Consider the following 25725-nt stretch of genomic DNA (forward strand, 5'->3'; position numbering starts at 1 on the left):
GGAGAGGAATTACTGTAGATGCCCTCAAGGAGTCAGCTATAGAACATGATAAAAACATCCCCAGGAAGAGAGAAACTAATGGCTGTTAGCATTCAAGCTTTAGAAGGAATGTACACACAGCCACAAAACTCATACCACACACAGCCACAAAACACATATCAACATGCCCAACCACAACCTCATACCACACGCAACCACAAACTCTCCATGCACACCAATCTACACAACAACAACTTTCCAACATAAGATGTTACACATGGAACCAAAAAGGACACATAAGTAGATACTGTCAAGAGAGAAATGGGGGGACAAATAGTAAGAAAATGCATAGGTTCATACCAAAAGGTTACCAACAAGACAGTACCAGCAATGGGAGTAACGGGTAAAGTGCAGCATTATCCTTTAACCAAATCTGAAGAGGTTACTATCAGGCAACTGCAAACTAAGCATTCCTTTCTTCTGGCGGCAGTGGCTCCTACTAACCTACTGGGAAGGGATTTGTTATGTAAAATGGGATGTGTCATCTAATTTACCCCTGATGGTATATTCCTAGATATCGCATGAGGTAAGGGATATATTGGACACTCCACAAAGGTTAATGCTTCACTCTACCATTTTGAGAACAAAGTCCATCCCAAGTAAAAGAGATGTTATCTGAAATACCGGGTTTACTTTGGACCAAGGATGGACAGGACACTGGATTGATGGCAAATGTATCTCCTGTAATGGTAATTGTAAAAAGTAATAGGCAAGCTCCAAAAATCCCTCAATGCCCGTTAAAGCCAGAGGTAGAGCTAGGGGTTTATAATTGAAAGGTTGTTACAACAGGGGATTTTAATCCATACAGCTAGCCCAGCTAATAGTCCTATTTTTCCACTTAAGAAGGCTGGGGGGAGGGGCTATAGGTTAGTACAGGACCTTAGGGGTGTAAACAAAGTAGTTGAGAGCCAATTCCCCGTAGAGCCCAATCCAGCTGTCATCCTCATGCAAATTCCACCATCTGCAACCCATTTCACTGTCATTGACCTATGTTCTGCTTTCTTCTCTGTCCCTCTTCACCCTGACTGTCAGTATCTCTTTGCATTCACCTACAGGGGGGTACAATATACATGGACACGATTGCCCCAGGGTTTCATAGATAGCCCCAGTATTTTCTCTCAAGCCTTACACGACTGTTTGCAATCTTTTCAAGCAGGCAATGGATCTGTTCTAATTCAATATGTAGACGATTTATTGTTGTGCTCTGATTTGTTTATGTCATTTTTAAACGATACTAAACTACTGTTGCTTCATCTCTCACAAACAGGACACAAGGTTGCTAAGGACAAAAAACAGCCATGCCAGACTAAGGTTAAATACTTGGGACACTGTCTAGCCCAGGGCCTACAACATTTTACAACCGATAGGAAACAGGCTATACAGGCCATGACACTGCCGCAAAACCAGCAGAAAATCCATACCTTCTTGGGCATGTATGGATACTGCAGGACGTGGATCCCAGGTCTTTTTTTATTCTGGCCTTACCTTTGAAGGAATTGGTGTCATCCTCAAAACCCGACCGTGTCACACACACTGAGGAAACAGAGCAGGCTTTCCTTAACCTTAAGGACAGTCTGACAAGAGCACCTGCATTGAGAATCCCAGATTATGAAAAACCTTTTGATTTATATTGTACAGAGGCTGATGGCTGCGCAGCAGGTGTCCTCACACAAAAACATGGTGATACTAGTAGACCTGTAGCATACTACAGTGCACAATTGGACACTATGGCAAGATCACTCCCAACGTGTTTAAGAAGTGTAGCAGCAACCGCTCTTTTGGTCAGTAAGAGTGATGATGTAGTGTTAGGCCATGATATGATTGTTTATATGCCACATGCTGTATCTGCTTTGCTGAATTCTGCCCAAACCAGACATGTTTCCTCAGCTAGGTTCATGAAATGGGAACTAGCTCTAATGGCAACTGCAAATATCACCATTAAACGGTGCAGTACGTTAAACCCAGCAACATATTTACCATATGTGCCTCAGGATGCACAAAGGATGGAGAGAGGTGAGTCGCTGGTTGAAGGTGAGTTTTGCAGGTATACTGATACACATGATTGTATGGAATATTACCTTTACTGCATGACCTGACATAAGTGATACACCATTAGAAAATGTAGATGTGACGTTTTACACGGATGGGAGTTGTCATAGACAAACTGACACAGGAGAATTATACACAGGTTATGCTGTTGTAGATGACGAGGATGTTGTAGAAGCTGAACCACTTGGTCCACCTCATTCAGCACAGGCAGCTGAACTGGTAGCATTAAGGAGAGCGTGTGAACTGGCAGAAGGTAAGTCAGCTAGTATCTACACTGACTCTAGGTACGCCTTCGGGGTAGTCCACGATTTTGGGGCTCTTTGGCATCTTCGAAATTTTGTGACAGCAGCAGGCACACCAGTTGCACACTCACACCATAAAAAAGGACTCTTGACAGCAATCCAACTACCAAAGGCAGTAGCTGTCATCAAATGTAAAGCCCATACATGTGAAGAAGACCCGGTGTCACTGGGCAATAACAGAGCAGACGAAGCTGCCAAATGGGCAGCAGGGTTAAAAGTAAACATGCAAGTTGATAACATTATGGTTTTTCAAATGATTGACACCCAGAAATTAATTGAGATGCAAATTTGTGTTCCATATAGGAAAAGGTAGTCTGGAGATCAAAGGGATGTGGTCAGGAGTCATCTGGACTCTGGAGAGATGGACAAGGTAGGCTGGTTGCTCCCAAGGCATATTACCCAACCCTGGCTGAGGCAGCGCATGGTTTGACTCACCTAGGAAAAGGAGGTATGTGCAAGTTAGTCAGAGCATACTGGTGTGCACCTGGATTTTCCTCTCAAGCCGAAAAAAGGGCTATGTCCTGTTTGACCTGCTTGAGGAAAAATGTCAGGAAGACAATCCCTACCGAACCATCCCATATCCCTCCGACAGATGGACCTTTCCAGGTAATACAAATTGATTTCATCCAGTTACCACCCTGCAGGAATCTCAAGTATGTATTAGTTTGTATTGATGTGTTTTCTAATTGGGTAGAGGCATATCCAGCTGCCACTAATACTACTGTTTTTACTACTAAAAAGATTGTTCAGCAATTTGTATGCAGATACGGTATTCCTAGAATCATAGAAAGTGATAGGGGTACTCATTTCACCGAAGATGTTTTCCAGAACATGTGTAAGTTAATGGGTATTAATAGTAGACTTCACACCCCCTACCGACCGCAAGCCAGCGCGAAGGTGGACAGTGAACGGTACTATTAAGAGCAAACTGACCAAGATAATGGCTGAAACTGGATTAGGATGGCCAGAAGCCTTACCGCTAGTCCTCCATAGCATCAGGACTACTCCTAGACCTCCTCTTAATCTGTCCCCCTTTGAGATACTGTTTGGGAGACAACCTCATTTGATTGTAAGTCCACAGGATGATCTGAAATTTAATAATGAGGTTACTGTGAAATACCTTATAACAATGAGTAAATAGTTGAAACAGCAGCATCAGAAATTGAAATTGTTATCACCTGACATGCCTGAGACAAACTGTCATGATGTTGAACCTGGAGAATATGGTTATGATCCGAAATTTCTTATGTTCAGGTTGTTTGACAGACCGGTGGGAAGGACCGTATAAAAGTGTTGCTAACAAGTACGACATCATTGAAAGTAGCAGAGAGAGATACCTGGGTCCATTCCACGCACTGCAGAAAGGTCAATCACCCGGAGGAGGTACAAGGCAGAGTCGAGACAGATAACGTAGACCAGTCGATTGTGAGCCTGTTTGGGAGAGTTAGAGATTGCAGTGGAACACCTGAGGTAGGGAAATTTGCAGACCACTATTCCAGCAATGGAGTGGCGGGCTGGGGTTGTGTTTGTGTTTCCTTCCAGGGTTCTCATCATACTCATCTGTTTCGGGATTTTCTGTTTCTGTGACGGAGGACAGATGACGGAGAGGGAGGTTGATGGTGATATCGATGGAGTGGGGTCAGGATAAGGAGCGATAAAACCATTAGGGCGGTATTTGGCAAAACCCAGTACAGTAATTAAGAGATCTGTCATCCTAGAAACGCGGAGCCAGTGTGAAGGTCTATTGTCTGAAGAATACTGTATGTGTGCAAAATGTGGATCCCTAATTGATGAAAAGTGCATCCAACGATGCCAGTCCAAGAGTAATCTGTATTTGGGCGAGCATCCTTTAGAGGATTACCATTCCTTAGTGGGGAAGGTCTTAAACCAGACTGAATGTTGGGTTTGCACTCATGTGCCTCAGGGATAACATATTGTAGGTTTAGTACCACTCCCATTAAACGTCTCTGAGTTTCTTGGATTCCATAAGTGGAAAACGCTGGATGGAGAATTCGTTAAGTCCAAACCTCCAAATTTTAAGCTCCACCCGTACCAAGTAGATAGAACTCTCTTATGTTTAAACATCACCAATTCCAATAAACCAGGAAGTTGGGAGGTGACCGGGAACAATCAGACAATGACCTTCTCACACAGAGCTGATAATATACCAGTAGATGATAAACTTGTACATTACATTACTAACAGTGGGAGATATTTCCGGTATAGGTATACTCGTAGTCCCATCAAGGAGATGGTTGGCAGAGTACCAGTAGGGTACTGTGCAGATATTATACAACCAGAGACGTGTATTAGCCAAATGGGAGAACTTGGGATAGGATCCTTTGTCAGAGAAATGTGTTTAATGGTAATGATGCATTCTATTCCTTATGTACTCCCAGACGATGTGTATTTTATATGTGGAAGGAAAGCGTTCAAGTGGCTCACTAAGAGTTCTGAAGGTTTATGTTACCTGGGAAGGGTACTCCCAGAGGTTATGACCCTTACACATGGTGAAATGCTTGGTATTCATAAAAACACACCATCACCATATCTTCATTCGCAGTATGAACACAGAGACAAAAGAAATGCACATACAGCCACACAGTTGATTAGCGAAACAACTGGCTTCCCAAAATTTGGTAGCATTAGATCCCACCAGGATCACTCGAGGTACTTTAAATTTTAGATACATCCAAGACCTTGCTAAATTAATAGATAATATCATCGAGTTGTATGATGACACGTTCAGGTACACTGGTAAGGGGCTACAGGCCTATAAGAAAGAACTTGTGCAACATAGACTAGTGTTAAATTATTTAATAGCTGTTACTGGTGGATACTGTGTGACTCTGGCCACCCAAATTGGTGTCAAGTGTTGCACTTACATCACAAATAATACTAGTGATCCCAAAGAGGTGACAGACCGGAAGATGGATGACATTCTGCAGCTGAAATGGGAATTTCGAAAGAACCATAATGCCTCATTGACTAAGGTAGAGGAAAAGGTAGAAGAGTGGTTCTCGTGGTTGAACCCTGTAAAATGGTTCTCTGGTCTAGGAGAGTGGGTTCAAGAAATGGTTGCTTGCGTAGGTAAGCTCCTGATCCTCATATTGAATGTCATCTTAATAATTGGCTTATGTGTCAGATGTGTTCCTGCTGTATTGAAGTGTGGAAAATGTAATGCTAAGGTAAACCGAGAGAATTAAATTATGATGGTGGTTAGTAGTAATAGTATGAATACCAAGGTAAATGAAGAACTATATTACAATCCTGAACTAGAATGTACCATCAGATGATGTATAGATTTAGCCATGCATGAAATTTTTTATTGAATGTTATTTTAAACATCTTAAATAATGTAAGTGCCTATCCCCTTCAAGACTTTCTTTATAGGTTAGGTGCATCCCCACATCTTTCCCATGATCTACACTGATCCGCGGTGTGCGTATAAGGGTAGTTTTATGTCCCTCCCAGGGGCGCATTATTGATGATTTAATGACCGAATTGTGCCATCCCATAATATAACATTGACTAATATTTCATAGTGTATGACTGATTAGATAAAGCCTAGTGTCACAAACCGTGCTAGAGACCTCTGGCTGAGACCCCTGTATCTCCCCATGCACTTATGCCATCACGCCTTGCTGAGTCACCGGCTGCTCCTGTCAGTGGAATGCAGAGTGGGGCCTATGCCTGAAGGTGGTTTCCTGCATCCCCGCTGTTGCCTAGGTGTCCCAGCCACACTTCCATGCACTTCCTGCACTTCAGTGTGTCAGACCTACGGATCATGGGCGCGGCCATCTTGGATCAAGTCAGGTGGTCCAGATCCATCCAGTCAGCAGCATTCTCCAGTTGCTCCAGCCAATCAGCATCCGACCAGGGGTATAAAGACCCTTCCCTGACTACAATAGTGCTCTTTGCTACAGCAAGACCTATGTTCCTGAGCTCCGCTGGTTTCTGTTCCAGTTTGCCTGCCTCTAGTTTCTGTATACTTCATTCGGGAGTACTCCTGCTTCCAATCCAGCACACTCCATCCCGGAGTCCTATTCAAAGTGCTCACCCAATCCAGCACACGCCATCCCGGAGTCCTATTGAAAGTGCTCACCCAATCCAACACATTCCATCCCAGAGTCCTATTCAAAGTGCTCACCCAATCCAGCACACTTCATCCCGGAGTCCTATTCAAAGTGCTCACCCAATCCAGCACACTCCATCCCGTAGTCCTATTCAAAGTGCTCACCCAATCCAGCACACTCCATCCCGAAGTCCTATTCAAAGTGCTCACCCAATCCAGCATACTCCATCCCGGAGTCCTATTCAAGTGTTCTCTCCAATCCAGCATACTCCATCCCGGAGTCAGACTCAAGTTCTCACTGCAATCCAGCATACTTCACCCAGGAGTCACATTCAAGTATCCAATTCCTATTCAATAAACTTCAGCCCGGACTCTATTTCAAGTTTTAATATTCCTCGTCTATTCTACAGTTCTTGTCGACACATTACTTCGTGTACTCCAGAGACTTTTGTGTTATAGTTTTATTCAGTATCTTTTGTTGCGCATCTCTGCATAGAGGACATTATTCTACATCGCATATTAAAGTCTTCAATCAGCTGTATGACCAAGAATTACATTAAACCATCTAAATTCCAACTACCCACTGGTCGAGGTGTCTTTGTTCATCAACCCAGTTCGGGTTCACCAATCCCAATTACCCGATCCATGACACCTAGAGTGTGATAGCGTTTTGGTTGCTATCAATGGGTGGACTGTCGAAGCCGGATGATTGGCTGAGACCAAATCTTAAATTAATATCTGGCGACGCCATTTTGTGTTTATTAACAGTTTTTTATATAGCGCAGCATATTCCATTGCGCTTTACAATTGGAAACATAAATAGAACAAAACTGGGTAGTAACACACAGATATATAGGTAGGAAGGCCCTGCTCGTAAGCTTACAATCTAGAGGGTAATAGGCATTGATACACAAGGATAGGTGCTATATATTGCATTTCGGTCCAGCCAGAATGGAGAGGTTCTTGGTGGGCTGCATGATCCAGTCACACAGGAATGTTGGACAAATATCAGGAGGATGTGAAAGAAAGACAATGTGTGAGGTTATGTGTGGACTGTGAAAGGGGATGTAATTAGATATGGAAGCTACGAAGGTTATGTGGGCGGTTCTGGAATCTGATAAGCTTGTATGAAGAGGTGAGTTTTCATGGAACGCTTGAAGGATTGAAAAGTCTTATTGTGCGTGGTAAGGCATTCCATAGAGTGGGTGCAGCCCGAAAAAAGTCCTGTAACCGTGAGTGGGAGCAAGTAATGAGTGGGGATGAGAGACGCAAATCTTGTGCTGAGCGGAGAGGTCGGGTTGGGAGATATTTTGAAATGAGTGAAGAGATGTATGTTGGTGTGCTTTGGTTAATAGCCTTATGTGTAAGTAAAAGTATTTTATATTGAATACGGTAGAAAACCGGCAGCCAATGGAGGGACTGACAGAGTGGTGCAGTAGACGATGAACGTTTGGCAAGGAAGATAAGCCTCGCAGCTGCATTCATAATGGATTGTAATGGCGATAGCCTGTTTTTGGGAAGGCCAGTAAGGAGACTATTGCAATAGTCAATGCGGGAAATAATGAGTGCATGGATTAGAGATTTTGCAGTGTCTTGTGTGAGATATGGTCAAATTTTGGATATGTTTTTTAGATGTATGTAACATGATTTTGAGACAGATCAGTGGCACTGATAGCTATGTGGTATGTCTGTTTACATGCCTTGTGAATAAACCTGTGGATTCATCTAAACATGAGTGACTTTTTTTTGTTTACTCTGCAGGCGATTAGCTTGCTTAGTGACAGGGTGATATATATATATACCTATATTTCTGTGCATTAATTCTGTTTATCTATCTCTAGATTAATAAACAGTTAAATTATAAGTGAACAAAAAATGTATTTACCCCCCACCACAGAATAATGTTTTTGTGTATGTATAAATTTATACAAAAAAACAGAAACAGTCACCATTTTGTTCCTCATTCTAACATTCTAGTATAGATCATATTGGTACTTGTTGTGATTTGTAAAATACATAAGTTTGATTCAAAGTGAAGTATTCGGAGAGCAATGAGTACAGCCCTGGCTAATAGCAGGACCTGGGGAAGTGTCACTGTCATTCTGTGTCTTATGTGCACGGGCTGTGCAGAGACTTTGAGGGGAGGCGGAACCAATGTGCCTGAGTGCTGTTCCTGTGGGGTACGGTGTTTGCAGCGTACCACGCCGGCAGAGGCTGAAGCAGACATGGATGATCTGGGCTGTCCGCGGTGTAAGACCACGAAATACCGCAACCCGTCCCTGAAGCTGATGGTGAACGTGTGTGGGCACACTCTGTAAGTCTGGCCCGTATTGTCAGTCTACTACCTGTGTGTGTCCTGCAGTCACTCCATGATGTCTCTATAGCTGGTCACCTTTGTGGCTTTCCAGGTGTTGCAGAAGTACCTGTCTAGGCAGGACATTCTGGGACTTGTAGTTCCACACTGCTTGAGAGGCAATCATAGCGTAGATACTGAGTACAAAATAAATTAGACTCATAGGGGGTCAATTTAATTAGCCACGATGGAACCTCATCTCGCACCCCGATCACGCCTCGGACTCATAGATTTAGGTATGCTGCCCTATGGGGCTGGGTTGATCCTAGTTCCCCTTCAGGACTTGACGTCGAGTGAGGGCAGAAGTGCGGTTCCATGCCCTGACAGTGCTGTTATTTTGTCCTCACTGTAGTATCTGGCCACCAATAGTAGAAATTTGTACCCTCGTGGGTTTGATTCGCTCGCCACGCTTCGGACATGGTGGCTCGCTCTGCTCGCCACAGGTTACTGTTCCCACTCTATGATCACGTGGATAGTAACTGATGACATCAGGGTCCTGTAGCTGAAAGGGGATATAACCGCAATCTATGGGGCTGTGAAGAAAGATGGCATATAACCGCACTGACTTGCAGGGCGAGCTTCGACTCAATAGTGGCTGTGTTGGAGTGTTTTTTTACATATGTAAAGTTCATGATTTCTGTTTCTGTTCAGCATGTTGCTCTTAGCCTTTCTCGCTGGCTTCAAAGTCACATATATAGGCTTACCATACTTTGCCTTTAATACAGGACAATCATGAATTACACAGGTTCTGTGGCTGGCTGACTTGAGCCTGCATTTCACCTAGTTTTAGTCGTCCACAGAACACGTGTCCTGGTTTAAAGAAATAATATGGTAAGCCTATCTATATAGGAACACAAATTTTGTGTATGTAATATGATTTTATTACAATCCATGTATGTATGTACACACAGCTTATGTATATGGTATGACTTTATTGCACAGGTTCTCAAACTCAGTCCTCAGGACCCGAAACAGTGCATGTTTTCCAGATCTTCTCACAAAATCACAAGTGAAATAATTATCTCTACATGTGGATCTTTTAAAATGTGTCAATGAGTAATGATTACACCTGTGCTCCTGCAAAACGTGACTTGTGTGGGGTCCTGAGGACCGAGTTTGAGAACCACTGCTTTGTTGCAATCCATACTGTATATTCATGTACCTATTTACACACAGTTTGTGCATGTTGTATATGTTTTTCGTAACACTTTATATACTTGTGGTCATATTTCTACATTCAGGGCATGTATATGGGATGTTGACATGTTAAGTATGTACAACAGTAGGATTTTCATTGTTAACCTAAGCCTAACCATAATCTAACCTTAACCCAAAAGTAGCTGTCAACATTCCGTGACATTCAGACCATGTTGACGTTCTGAATGTCGACAGTGTGGCTGCATATATACAGTAGACAACAATAGTGCAAGGTTCACATGTTGCTGCAATAAACCAGTGTACAATGAGCAATTTATGATTTTATTCTGAAATCCAAGTTAAAGTACGATTGCATGTTTCACCCCATCAGTAACAAATTTAAATTTTTGAGGTTATATTAGGTTATGTCAAATACTCTAATGAAAACTGTCACCTGCTTTCTTACATCACAGCTCTCCCACCTCGTGAGTGCTCATGGGTCAGGAAAACCAAACAATGCAAACTAGCTGTGATGAGTATAAAGCAGAATGTCGGATGACTGTTTAGCAGAGTTCCTGCATTTTAATAGATGACATGTTTCCTTTAAGTCTTCGTTGTTCAACTGGTAACCTGGACCTTTAATTTTTATCCCTCTCTAATATTAATTACAAGATTACAAGATGATTGCGGGCGAACAGAAGTTTAGACCGGTCGGAGTGATGGTTGTTCTTGAAGTATGAAGCCGGTCCATCAGTGCGCAGAGCGGTGCAGTGTTCATGCACCTTGTAAATAAGGACCACTGTGTAGACATTGAAGTGACTATAATTACCTTGTATCATCGCTTTACATTGAGACAGCTCTTCCATTTTCATAGCATGATCCGACAAAGCACATCATATGCTTGGCTGTACTACAATTTCCAGGAACCATAAATAATTCATATTTGATGATGTATCCAGGAGCTGGCTTAAGCAGGTTGTTAGCTCAGATTTTTGTCATGTCTCTGCTATGGTGCAAGTAATGCTAGTGCTCATATTCTGCAACACCGCATGACAGGATAGCGATATAAAAAAAGTATATTATCTGTTAGATGTTTCACCTGGTAAGTGCAATCAGGCTCTCGAGACCTATTGCAGGTTCCTGTAGTGTAGGACCACTTACACCCTACACAATTACTCTCATCTCCCACAGTTTCCACTTTCTGAAGCCTCAACTTCCTACTGCTAATAACCACATCTTATACTGCCTCCAAGGCTTTTCACATGGCCACCTATGGAATACAGTTCCGCCCAATAAGGCTTTTTACCACCAAATGGTAAGTACAACTAACCCTATTCTATCCCCTAACCCTCCTCTAGGGGTGCCTAACCCCCCTCTAAGTGCCTAAACCTAACCCCCCACTTCCCCGCAGCCTAAACCTAAGTCTCCCGGGGGGGGGTGCCTAACCCTAACCTCCCCCCCGGGGGTGCCTTGTCCTAACCCCCCCTTCCCCTAGCCTAACCGTCCCGGGGGGGCTGCCTATCCTAAGTCCCCCCCGGGAGCCCCTAACCTCACCCCTGCAGCTGTCTGCGCCCGGCTTACCTTCGATCGGTAAGCCGGGTGTCGGGCTCCCGGCGTAGGTCTAATTACAGGCATCGGGATTTCGACGCCTGTCATTAGTACCTTGCTGTGATTTGACAGTCGGGAAGCCGGCGGTCGATATTGCGACTGTCGGCTTCCTGACTGCATCCCGTCTAACGGCTTCCATTTGACAGGCAATGATGATGGCATACATTTGAATTCCTGTTGAATAAACGGGTGTGGTATGAAAAGTCGACATTCCGTGTGTCGTCAGTCAGAATGTCCACATGAACATTAGTTTGACATTTAACATGTCGATGCCATAATGTCGACATACAGTTTATTGCATATTTTAGCCTAAAAGTAACACAAAAATGTACTGTCAACATTCTGACCGGATCCTATTTAGACACCAGTGGGTTCCTGGACTTAGTGGAGCGCACTATGGTTATGCTATTTATTTCAGTTCCCTCCCCTCACTCACGGCTAGCAGTTCAGTATCATTTTGGCTTCATAAACGTAAAACTGACCGTGTATGATGAAATACTTGCCATTACCACAGATATTAGCACTGTAGCAGTTGAGAGAAGGGATAGTTCATACTGATATTTTTTAATAAACATCTTCAGTTTTTAAATAGTTTTTAAATAGTGGGGTTTGAACAGAACAATAAAACATAAACCTCTGTGCACAAATAGATTACAGACGTGTCCTCATACATCTTTGCTGCAGTCACGCTAATAAGCCCCTCCTGGGGTGCCAGGTCCTGTGAGACTGTACTAGCACCGAGCATTTTTTTTGCCAAATGTGCGTCTAAGTCAAAATGTGATGCAACTAGGACGCACCAGCAGACTGTGCTGATTAATGTGATATGCAACACTTTTGTATATGTGTGTAAGTGATTTTTCTGAATCTGTATACAAAGTGCTACGATGTAGTGTCCGCAGCTTTTTTAATTCCAAGTTCCATTGTGGTTCATATACAGACTCAGGTGCACACAGAGATACAAGCGTCACATATCACATTACTCAGCACAGTCTGCTGGTGCGTCCTAATTGCATCACATTGCTACAGACGAATTGTCGTAAAAAAAAGACGCCCAGTGCTAGCAGGGTAGTGCGGCACCTGGCGGCTCACTTACGCCAGGTAAGTCACGCTGTGTGGCATGTTGAGGCTAGATGTATGAGGACACATCTGTATATATGGAATGTGTATATGGAATGTGAGATTACTGTAAGGGCATACTTAACTGGAAAACAACCTTATCCTGCCATAGGACATGTCGCCTCCTATGGAATTAGTGCTTTCACTTCTAAGAGCTGATTAGTGTCAACTAACTTCATTTGTGCTAAGTTTGGATCACACACAATTGTGAAAGCTCTGCAAATGCTGTTGGCCATGTGCCGGATTCCGAGATTCCGAGATGTACGCTAATGCCATCGCAGCTGCGACACATCTGTGTTCTTTGCCGCCACTCCCCATTACCCCCCCTAAACGCTCCCTATCTGTCAATCACAATGCAAGTAAATAGATGCTGTGAGCAAATACGCTAATGTACCTTGACGCCTGCACCATCCGGCTAGACGCATGCACAGTTTGCCAATAATCGCTCTGCGATTGGGCCTGATGTTTATAGGCTGTATCTGTTCTCTTACCGATCTGGCAAATCGGAGTGTGCTCCATCGTTGCCTGCATCGGCAAGTGTGTATGCACTTGCCGACGCCGGCTCCCCCGCCGAGTCTCGTCGCTGAAGATGTCGGGCTGTGTACACATCGTCTAGTGCAGGCCTCGCCTACCTGTGGCTGTCCAGCTGTTGTGAAACTACAAGTCCCAGCATGCCCTGCAACAGTTTTAGCATTCCCTAATAGAAAAACTGTAGCAGGGCATGCTGGGACTTGTAGTTTCACAACAGCTGAGGTCCACAGGTTGGCCAGGCCTGGTCTAGTGTGTACCCAGCCTTAGCTAAACAATGTTACAGTGCTATTATGGTTTCAAAGACTTTGGCCCTCATTCAGAGCCGTACGCTCTGAGCAGAGCGCACGCTCTGCATGAGGGCCGGGCTCCTTTTTCATGGAGCGTCCTCCTGGACGCTCGTATAGCTGTGGGTCACCACCCACAGGCTATACGAGCGTGCATTTTGATGGCCGCGATGGTCGTGACCATCGCGACCATCGAAATTGCGAGCCGGAGCCTGCGGTTGAGGTTTTCAACCGCAAGCTCCGGAGTGATTTTGGCTCTATCAGAGCCAAAATCACTCCCACTGACATCACTAGTGATGTCAGTGGGCCGGCTTCTGACGGGAGGCGTTCCCGTGGGAACGCCCCCGTCAGGGAGGCACGCCCCCGGCACGCCCACCAAAGGGGGCGTGCTGTCAATCAACATTGACAGCACGCCCCCTTTGATCGGACACAACGAGCGAAGGAAAGTCCTTCGCTCGTCGTGTCTGGCGCATGCGCACGACGGAGCTCCCTCCGTCGTGCGCATGCTCAGTGCAGACCATCGACCCACTTGCGAGCGTACAGCCGCTCGCGAGTGGGTCTGAATCAGGCCCTTTGTTCAGTGTATTGCTTATCTCTGTAGCTTCCTTCAGTGCCTTTAAACTTCATTACATCATCACAGTAGATGTGTTTACCTTCTTTGTGCTATGATATAAGCCAGTGCTGCAGTAGAGCTGTGTCATATCCTAGAACTACTGAAATGAACAACGCAGTGTAATATTAAGGCATGGTTGGGAAGTACGACTGGAAGGCAGAGAGATTAAACAATGTAGTAATAAATGCAAAAAGGGTTCATAGAGTTGGTGTAATGGTGATAATTACTGCCTCGCAATACTGAGGGCTTGGGTTTGATTCCCACCACAGACCTAACTATGTGGAGTTTGTATACTCTCCCTGTGCTTGTATGGGTTTCCTCCGTGTGCTCCGGTTTCATCCCATAATCCAGTGGTTCCCAAACTTTTTTGAATCACGGTGCCCTAGAGTATCCACATTGTTTTCACGGCACCCCTAGGCCAAAAGTTTATTGAGCAATTCAGAAGAAAATGTAGTAAAGTGAAGTAAATTGTGCTGACCTGTCATCCTGTCATTCTCAGGGTCAGTTATGGTGGAGGACAGGTTTGTGCTTCTGTGTCCCCACATACTTACAATACTTTGACGATAAATAATTTGATTTGGTGCTGGACCACCAACCTGAGGCACCCCAGGGTGCCGCGGCGCACAGTTTGGGAACCACTGCCATAATCCAAAAATATACTGGTAGTTTATTTGCCTGGCGACAAAAAATAACCCTAGTGTGTATGTGTGTGAGCATGCGGCAGGGAATATAGAGTGTAAGCTCCACTGGGGTAGGGACTGATGTGAATGGGCAAATATTTTCTGTAAAGCGCTGTGCAATGTGCCTGCGCTATATAAATATAGAATCGAATATTCATCTGTCTGCAATTTCACTTAAATGTTTGTTTAACTTTCTTTAAAACTCATCTGGCGATGTCTCCTCTCGTATTCACTTAATACGAGACTCCTCATATCAGCTAAATACTGGTGATGTGTTCTGAACAAATTGTGGTAAACACTAAACTGCACAGAAGCTATCCAATTGTATGCGCGACCAGCCCCTTTCTCTCGTCAGAGTGCACCAGAGTAACTGAGTTAAGCAGCTTCTCCCGTTCTGAGTGCTAGGTATGCTGCAGTTACAGTGCGCCCGACATTCTCTACCAGCCACTAAGCCATACTTTACTCTGACGTCTGTTCGCACCTCAGGAGCAGGGATGAGCGGGTTCGGATTTACTCGGTTCTCAAAACGGCATTTTATTGGCTATCAGCTGTCACGTGTTTTGGATAGCCAATAAAAAAAATCTGAACTTGTGGTAAAGTGGTGATAAGAACCGAGTAAATCCGAACCTGCTCATCCCTACTCAGGAGGGTGCAAGCAGAAACCCGCAATAAGTGCAGCCTTGGGGCTGCTCGCGGGAAAACAACTGAATAGCTACCATGCAGTTTAGACTGGAGCTTCAGGAGGTGCAAAAAAAATTAATCTCCCCATTAGGACGGTATTTAATTGTTTTAGCGCGCCTGATCTCCCTTCTAAAGTGACAGGGGATCGCGGGACGCTGTTCAATTGATGCCTGTTATCGCGCTGATCGCGACCATAGAGGTCTGGTTTAGCCACGTAAAACGGCTACCACCGACCAAAGTGCTGGGCGAGATGGCGAAAAGTGCCATTTGGGCGCCTAAACAGGTTACATTTCGCCCATTTCAGTTCGCAGCCTCCTGGGGGTGCGAGCTGAAATGGTGCGCCGGCAGCTGATCGTGCCCGACAGGAGCAACAATTGAATAGCTCCTGTCGGACACATAGGGGGGCAAAACAATTGAATTCTGCCCTTAGTGTTGGGTAAAAATTGTAGACTTTTCTCGCAGATGGCAATTAAACCACAAGAAAACATTGCAGATGCTTTCCTCCCGCATCCCCTTCCGGGGTGTGTATTTCTTTGCCCTCTCTATAACTAGGTTACATTAATGTCTTAAAGCAGGGATGGGGAACCTCAGGCCCGGTGCGGTATAAGGCCCTCGGAATCATTGGTCTGGCCCTCTGAGCTTTTTTCTGCTAGCCTCATCTATCTAGCAGGGTGCCTAGAATGGCACCCTGCAGCCAGAATCTAGCGTTGCCGCTAGGCTGTTTTAGCGGGGCGCGGCACCTTGCCCTCCTTCTGGAGGGCAAAAAGCACCCTTCCCTCCAGGAGGAGGGCAAAAAGCGCCCTGCCCTCACAGCCTGCGGGTGCTGTTCTCACCCGCGGGACGCAGTGTCCCGCGGGTGGAGAAACATGCGGTGACCCGGCCACCGCCGGAGAATAGACGCCGGGTGTATGCGCCCGGCATCTATTCTCCCTTTCTGCAGCGCTTGGGGGCTGCCCGGCATGTCCGTAAGCGCCGGGCACACCCCCAAGTATGACGAAAAGGGGACGCGTCTTATAGACACACCCCCTTTTCATGACCATGCCCCCTTTTCGGGCGCACAAGGTTGCCCTCTCTAACTCCGGCGCCCTGCCTGCCGCCGGAGCTAGTGAACACTAAGAATCTATGCAGCAGTGCCGCCTGGAGCGTCCTTAGGGCGCTTCAGACAGTCACACTGCTGCTATTACAGCTCCCCGGAGCATCCGGATGCTCTGGGCATTGCTGTAATCACCGGCGATTGTGGCACCGCCCCTTTGTGACGTCACATGGAGGGGGCGTGACCTGCACAACTCCGACAAATAATGTTATATATATCAAAATGGTCCTCGGCAGATAAAGGGTTCCCCACCCCTGTCTTAAAGGAACAAAATGGATATCTGGAAATACAATTTACTAACATCACAGTGCAGATAGCAGAAATGCGGCATGGAAGGTTTTAATTTTTTGCAAATTAAAAAAAAAAAAAAAAGTTTCTATTTCTTAAATCTTGAAATTTCCAATGGTGGTGATACAATTGCTGCTCTCGCCCGAGCAAATGTATTTTGATGAATAGACATTAGGGAACATTTATAGAAACAGGTGGAAAACAAAACTACAAATTAGATCTTTTTTTTTTTACAAAACTGTAGAAGCCAATTCTTTTGAACCAATATTTATTTTTTTTAATGTCCTTCTGTCAGTAATTTGTTGCCCAGTGATGGGCAACAGACGGCCCTTCAAACCTTCGCTGCCAACATCTTCTTGCATTGTCATAATTGCATGTTATAGTGTGTAACGCGGTTTTACAAGGCCCACTGATCTATTCACATAGGTGTCATCATAGTTGGTTATAGGGATTAATTTCACTTCAGAGATTGAGTTAGAGGACAACCCAGCGCAGCCCTGGAAGTGTATCGGATGCCTAGCAATATTCTAGCTCTTCATTTCGGCAGAAGAAAAGAGCTAAATGTGGTTTTACCCTTTTAACCCTTTAATGTGAAGAGAAGTTTCAACCATGGCAAGGAGGAGCAGGGAGATTGGCCGCCTGCATGTTTGAGGTGTGTTTGTATTAAGGGCCTGATTCAGAGCCGGTCGCTATTTGCGGTCGTTCGTTCTGAAAAAAGGGGTGGCTATTCAATTGAACCGTTCGCTCTTTGCGGTCTGTTCACGCCTCTATGTCTGAACGAGCGAACAAAACTTGCGGTCGTTTTTTTGTACAAAACGCCATCTGGCCGCTCGCATCATACGTCATGTCCGCTATTTATTTGATTAATCGAGTACATCGAAAGGCGTATGAACTGCTCGCAGTGCTTGTGGTTGATTTTTCCTACCGCAATCTTGCGAGCAGTTCTGACTATAAAATAACCCAGTGACGTGGTCAATGACGCTGCTGTATTAATTATGCACACCCATAAAACGCCCGTTTTGACCTTTAAGCACGCCTGCGTTCTGATCTCCACTCCCCGTTTTCAAGCACCTTCCCCTGTTACCACCCACATACGGCTTCTCCTGTCACTCAAAATAGCAGGCATTCGCTATATTGCGAACAAACGATTTCTGGCCGCACTGACTGGTTCGCGCATGCGTATTACAATCCGTACGCATGCGCAGTTGTGCAAGCATCGCTCGGATTGAACGAGCAGCCGCTAACGAGAGGCTCTGAATCAGGCCCTAAGTCAGTTTACTATCTTCAGATGACTCATTTGGTTTGTACATATCTTTCTATTAGATACATTGTTTGTTTGTTTTTGATTTGCGAAGAAGTCATGTGAGGTGCAATCCCAATACTCACCTCGAAATGAATCCCTCCCGCCCCATCCAAAAGAAGGAACACTGCTTTCTGGAATGACTTGAATCCAGGGCATAGAGCGAGGACAATCAGCAGGGGTTCGACATATTATGTCGACCTGGTTAGAATGTTGACAATCCATTTTAACATTTTCACTATGTCGACATGTTAGATTTTCCAGATGTCGACATGTTAGATGCGGACAGTTTAATCCTGATATTTAAATTATGTCGACGTAATAACTGTCAACATTATGGGGGGAATTCAGTTGTTGTTTGGGCAGCCATTAGTGATGAGAGCACAACGGAGATATTCAATTGTCGTTCCGATCGGGCACGAGTGCCGCGGTTATCATGCTTGTTGCTCTTAAATGCACCGGGTTTAGACACATGAAGCAACTAAGCTAGTCTAAAGTACTGAGTAGCGCGCCCATGCCTAATTGTCCCACTTTTGGCGGATTTATGCTCACCACCTCAGGACGGTGCGCACCCAAAAAAACAATTGAATTTCCCCCAATGAATGTTGACAATGTGACTGCATAGCGTCGGCAGCTCTAGTTAATTGTATGCTTGGAAAATAAACTGTGTGTTTAGTAGAAGGGGACATTTTCACGGCAATAGGTAAAAGTCATCTAAATGTAGGTGGCCTGTTTCATTCTTGTTACCCCTATTTACTATCCCCTTTATTTTTGTTTGCTATTTGCTTCCACTTTCTTTGTTTATTAATAATAATAATAATAATAATAATAATAATAATGCATTACGATTTGAACTATGAACGATTTTTGACTGCATTAAAATTAATGGAATCATCCAAATCTGACTGCAAACACATCAGATGTCAGATATCGTTATCTGACCATCGGGAACGCGCATCGTTCAGACATGTCAGATATGTCAGATTTTCCTTCAGATATGAACGATTGAACGATTTTTTAAATAGTTATTGTTCAGATCTGAAGAAGAATCTGACCGTGTGTATGCACCATTAAGGTGTATATACACAGTACGATCTGTACCACCAATGACTTGAAAGATATCGTTCATAGATCGTTCAAAGATCGTTCAAAGATATCTGTCAGTGAGTCATCCTGCCACATCTCTGAACAGGGAAAATTGACAATATCATCCAAGTTGGCCTGCATGCATGGACGATGAAAGATATCTTTATCGTCCATGTGGGAACGCGCATCGTTGGTCGATCGTACACTGCCTAAAAATTAACGATATATCGTTCAACGATATCGTTATCGTTAATATAGTTCAGGAAAATCGTCCCGTGTGTATGCAGCATTACTTAGCAAATGAAAAAATAAAAATAATAATAATCTATTTATGTTAAGCATCTTTTAGGTGTTTTGTGAGTACCAGGATGTTATGCGAAATGTAATTAGTCAGTTTTCATTCATGCAGCATTGGCGTCATCATCACAACAGTGACCTTGTGAATTTATTATAGAATGTATATTGAATTATTATATAGTATTGGTATGTGGTATTATTAAAACATTGTTCTTGATGGGACTTAATTTATTATAAATATCCATTTTTTTTTTGGGAAGCTGAAAAAGGGTGTTCTAAAATGTACCCCTGTATTCAGAAATGAGATTGTGTTTCTGTGACACCTGCAGTAGTCATTCATTAAAATTCAGTGGGGGGGGATTCAATTGTTTTTATTGCTGTCCTGAGGTGGCGAGCAGAAATGTGCGAGAATTCCGTGGTTTGGGTGCCCTAATCAGGAAATTTAAATGGGTTTAGCCGCTTTACCCAGCAGCCATTACATAAACAAAGTGCCTCAGTATTAGATAACATAGCTTATCTGATATCCTGGGAAGGTATTCAATTAGCCACAGGACTAAAGCTGGGTACACACTAGTATGACAGTACGGCTTCGGCCGATCCATCGGTCGGCTGACTGCCCGTACACATAGCACGATGAGGTGACATATATCTGCATAAATATCAGCCATTAGCTGTGCTGCAGAGCCAGTGCGATATTTCTGTGAACAATATCGTTCACAGACATCGTCTGTACACTGGCCGAGGCACACACGATATATTGACCGTTCATTTGAAAGGCCGATATATCTGCCAGTGTTTACCCAACATTACAACAACATTTTAGCTCCTGGGTTCAGTGTCTGTAGCTATTGAATTACTACCCCCTGTAAGCCTGCGACTAGCCCCAAGGGTGTACTTATCAAGGATTTCTGCTATTACCCACCTGAGGTGCAAACAGAAGGCTGCGTTAACTTGTGCTTCAGGGGCTAGCCGCGGACTTACTCTAGGCACTTAACCTGGGAGCTAGGACTTACCGCGAGTTATCTGCGGGTTTTATTGTGGGGAAATAATGGAATAATGCTCTTAACCGGGGAGCTAAAACCTGCGGTAAGTCTCCCGGCTAATTAAATTTGTCTCCCTGGAGTCTTTAATATCACTCTACTTAAAACCGCTCCTTAGTTTAGCAAGTATGTGGAACCTTTATCAATGTACATTTAAGGATTACAAAATGATCTTATTGGTGTTTGTTGCCTGAGTTCTCTGTATTCTGGGTAGAATAGTCCAGTGTCTTTCAAATAGATGAATTTGTTTTTGCCATGCTAGAGCCCAACATAGCTTCCAGCAAAGAGGATATATATTAGCATCCATAGAACAGTTACTCTAGATATATACTTATCTGTATACTGGGGTATCTCCAACAGTCTTTCTCAACATAATGACTTTAAATTGTGTGATGCATCACAAGACCCTTTTTCATAGAAGACCAGACTAGATTCTGTGTTAGGTGAGTCAGTAGCAAATAGTGTATTTTTATTTTTCGGTCCCTTGGCTGTCATTTTCACTAGGACACCTGCGTTACCCCATCCAGCCTGAATTCCTCACCGTGTGAGTCACTCGCCGGCTGGTGCCAAGAGTAATGTCCCTCATGAAAACTGCTAAGGCAGCCCCAGCATCTCCTGGAGGCTCTAGCTTCTGTGCGGTATGAGCACTTTGCAGGTTCAGCTGCTGTACCCTTGAGTCAGTGGATGTTTTAAAGCCTAGCAGCTGAACCAGCAGAGCCTTCAAAGACAGAGAGAACGGGCTTTAGAAGCAGACACTAGACTGCTGAAAGAAGCAAAAGCTGCTTTGTAGACTTACGTCACTGGATGGAAATGTGTAAGCGGAACCCACAAGGAGTTTCTTAATTAATCTTGTTATTCCTGTTGATCTTAAAGCAAAATGTTACATTTTGGACCACCACCACCACGGTTGTGCTAGGCAGAGGTGTGTTACACTGTTGTGGTTTAGTGACTTATTTAGGAAAGCAATAAACATAATTCACGTATATAATATGATACTTTTATTTATTTTAAAGACATATATTTCTGTATAGGCTCCTGGCTATCTAGATTGTGAAAGGAGGTATCCCCTAAACGTTTGTGCCACTAAATTAATAACCTACAATTGTTTTTTAAATGGTTGCCAAACATTTATTGTGTACGTTTCTGCCCCTGTATGATTATAACCAATTTTAAAATTCCTCTGTAGCATAAAAGTAATCACACACAGGACCTGATGCAGCACAGGATGGAGTTACAAAGCTGCACACAGGCAGCTCTGCAATTCTGTCCTTGCAATTATGGTAATGCAGCAGGAGGCATTGCGTCCTCTGTATGCATTACCTCTCCGAGCTGCGTCAAAGGACACAGTATCGGATAATCTGCAATAGCATCGGCCCGGATAAGTGACCCATGGGGCCAGGAAAGCTCCGTCAGCCGCTGGAGAACCTGACCTCTTTCCTCCCCCCCCCCCCCCCCCCCTTCCCCAACGGCAGCGACAGAGGGGAACAAGTATCAAGCAGCGTAAATAGTGGGGAAGCTGCCCATAGCAACCAATCAGATTTGAGGTAACGTATATATCTCTCCCCCTTATGTCAGTTGATGGCTATCAGATGAGAAATGCCTGACATTGTGGCACTTATTAGGTCTGCAAAGGTGCCCATTCACTAGCCGACGGAGAAACGAGAGCACGAGTACGACATTGTAATCGTGCTGTCGTTTCTATGTCTGTGATGAGCCTACACTTACCGAGCAGTCGTTCAGTGCAGGCCCATCAATCATCTGGAAACATGCTGAACCAGATTGTCCAGCTTGTTTGCACGATGATTGATGTCTAAACGACCAGCGGGCACGCGCATCGCTGATTGTTTAAGACATTTTTTCAAATGATTTGCAAACGATTTATGAACGATATCGTTATCGTTCACATAAATCGTCTAGTGGATGGGCACCTGTACCCTTTTGCTGGGAGCTGCAACAATTGAAACAATTTAAACAACTAACAATAGTCCTTGTTGCCTGCTGGATCGTATAGCATTGAAGGGGAGGTTATGAGGGAGCTCTTACTAATGTCCTCTAATGAATTGATACATATAGACTGAAATATGCAGCTCAAAAATAAATAACACAACTATTTACTACTTGTTTATTTTGCTACAAGACTACAGCAGAAAATATAAGGAACATAACTTTCCAACCATGTTATCACCTAGGGAATTAGCATTTACAAATGGGGAAAAAAAAAAAGATTGTAGGCCTATGGCATTGGGGAGGGGGGAGGGTTAGAGACTAGAGGGGGGGTTAGGTTTAGGGTGTGGGTACAGGGAGGTTAGGTTCAGGCATCGGGGAGGGAGGGTTATGGTTAAGGTAAGGAGAGGGGGGAGGGTTAGGGGTTAGACACTAGAGGGGGGGGTTAGGGTTAGGCACTAGGGGGGGAGGATTAGGTTTAGAGTGTGGGTACGGGGAGGTTAGGTTCAGGAGCTGGTGACAGGAGGATTTGGAGAGTCTGAGATTATAGGTGGAGGGGAGCTGGGGACAGGGGTAGGCAGGGACAGGAAAAGGGGCTGGGTACCACCGTGTATTAGAGGTAGAGAGAAGTCGCTGAGGGGAGCTAGGGACAGGAGGGGTAGGCTGGGTGCCAGCAGGTATTAGAGGGGGAGTGAAGCCACATACAGGAGGATGGGTAGTCATGGACTGGAGAAGGGGCTGGTTGCCACTGGGTATTAGAGGGGGAAGGGGTCACAGGAGGAGTTAGAGGGGAACTAGGCAGGGACAGGGGAAGGGGCTAGATGCCAGGTAATAGATGTGGAGGGGAGCCACATACAGGAGGCGGTGATGGGGAGCTAAGGATAAGAGAAGGGGCTGGGTGCCAACGGTTATTTGTGGTTGGGGAGCCACATACAGGAGGACAAGAGGAGTATGCAGGGACAGAAAAAGGGTCTGGGTATTAGATGTGGAGGGGAGTTATGGACAGGAGCAGGAGCTGAGTGCCACTGGCTACCCCGAAGGGGGGGGGTGGGGGGGTGAGACACATACAGGAAGAGGTGGACGGGAGCTGGGGACAGGAGGGGAGCTATGGACAGAAGAAAGGACTGGGTGCCTCTGGGTATTAGAGGGGGAGGGGAGCCACATACAGGAGGAGGTGGGGAAAAGAGGAGTAGGCAGGGACAAAAGGGGCTGGTGCCACCTAGTATTAGAAGTGGAGGGAAGGCACGGATTAGAGGCAGAAAGCCGGGGACTGCTGGGGCCAGGGCCCTCATTCAGAGCCGCTCGCTATGTATCAGGGCGGACGCTTTTTTTTTTTTTTTTTTTCTATAAACTGGCCTCCTGGCCGCTCGCTAAGCTGTGGGTGACCACTCACAGCTTTTGCAAGCGACCAGGTGATGGTCCCCCCCCCCCCCCCCCCACTCGTGATGTCAGTAGGGCCGCCCTCAAACGGCAGGCGTTCCTTCGGGAACACCTCAGTTTGGCCAGCCCACCCCCGACTCGCCTACAAAACGGGGTGAGCTGTCGATCAACATCGACAGCCGCCCCGTTTGTAGCGAGCCCCGGAGCAAGTGAATTTCTCACTTGCTCCGGAGCTCGCGCACGTGCATTGCACACGCCGCGTGCGCGCAGTGCCCCACCCTCAACCTGCTTGCGAGCAGGTCTGAATGAGGCCCCAGGTGCACTGCGGTACTCTCATCCTCATTCACAGCAGGAGCCCACTGGCTATTCTGATACTGAGGATGACAGCCTGACACTGGCGATGGCCGACCCAGGGGAGAAGAGAGTTGCACAGAGAGGGGGAGAAGAGAGCGGCACAGAGAGGGGGCGGGGCTTCGCGCCTGCTCTGTACTTCTGGCCGTACATAGACAGCACAGTGCAGCCCCTGCATATAACAGCGGTCGGCCCAAGGTGCTAAAAATAAGACTGGCCAACGGTTCATCTGTCACTCTGTCCCCGGACCAGACCCAGCGCACAGCCTTCTGCATCTCCCTGTGCACTGGGTCTCCTCCTCCAAAAGATGGGAGGGGGGCAGCGCCGCGGTTGACATTTCCTCCAGATTTTGAAGGCTTAGACGGGGTGGGTTCCTATTGGCCTTCTGACATAGCATCTCAGGTGACTCAGGAGCCAGGGATTGGCCGGAGTGGAGCGCGTCCCAGAAGACGCACCCTTTCTGTAAAAGTGAGTCCCAGGTCCTCAATAAAGTGTTAAATACGCGCTATAGCACGTATTTGCGATCACTTGCAGTCACAGGGGCATGCATAATTAAGCCCCTGTGATGGCATACGCAGCCAGAGGTCTAGATGGCGACAGGAAGTTTCACTGTTTGTGAGTCAGGGTCAGCTCAACCACAACTGTGCCGTATGGGTCCGATGTTACCAATGTTTTCGCTTGCTTACGGGTGTATGTAATGGGAAGCGGGGGGCTTTATACAGAGGTGGGCGTTTTGGTATAATACTGCGATCGCATTCATTTGCATATTTTCGCAGCGAGCGTGTGTGTGCGATTGCAGACTTGCGATCCGTGCTGAATCCGGCCCAAAGCTTACTTACAGAGAAGGAGCGGTTGGCGAGGTAGGAGGTAAAGCAGGTGAGAATGGTGATAGAGAGGCCAGTGGTCTGGGGGTGCTCAGTAGAAAAGTGATCCATGGTGTCCAAGGCCACAGAGGGGTCCACATCACACTATACAACTGCAATTTAACATAGAAGGGCAGCAGTTCTACACATAGATGTACCAATTTTCAATCCCTATGGAATCCTGTTGGGCATGTTCCAATAGTCTGGGGCTGCTTATCACTTGGTACCAACATTACTGTGATCCAGGTCAAGCATCGCCCTGACATCACAGGATCTATAGAGTTGTAGTGGAAGGTAAGGAGAAGATGCCCTATAATTGGCATTGCAGTGAGAACCACAACCTGTCACCAGCACATCTCCAAGTCTTGTTAGGGTCGCTGGGCACCACTTTTTATACCCCGGCCGTCACTTCTTATGGTAGGAGATAGCCTCGTAGGCTACCTGGATTGGTGGGCCTCACCTTTTGGGGTAGTGTAGGGTTACTCCTCTAAGACCCCTTGTTGAAAAGTAGGGGCCATATAAACAATAAGTGCCACAAAAAGGGGATATGGGCTGAGAAAGAGGGAGAGAGGCACAGAGCAGGGTGGTGCAGATGCTGGAGTTTGGAGGAGGGGT

The 25725-nt window shown here is 45.5% G+C and overlaps 1 protein-coding gene across 1 annotated transcript in view; it reads left to right on the forward strand.

Annotated features, from left to right (window-relative positions):
* Positions 1-8577: 8577 nt before the first annotated feature.
* MNAT1 (MNAT1 component of CDK activating kinase) overlaps positions 8578-25725 on the forward strand; it is a 216797-nt gene continuing 199649 nt past the window's right edge. The window contains exon 1 of the mRNA XM_088473767.1: positions 8578-8779. Within this exon, the coding sequence (XP_088329893.1) occupies positions 8691-8779 (89 nt within the window). The 5' untranslated portion in view covers positions 8578-8690. The remainder of the gene's footprint in view (positions 8780-25725) is intronic.

This window comes from Taudactylus pleione, unplaced genomic scaffold (genome assembly GCF_031769625.1).
Source record: "Taudactylus pleione unplaced genomic scaffold, aTauple2 ptg000139l, whole genome shotgun sequence".
Classification (NCBI taxonomy): Eukaryota; Metazoa; Chordata; class Amphibia; order Anura; family Myobatrachidae; genus Taudactylus; species Taudactylus pleione.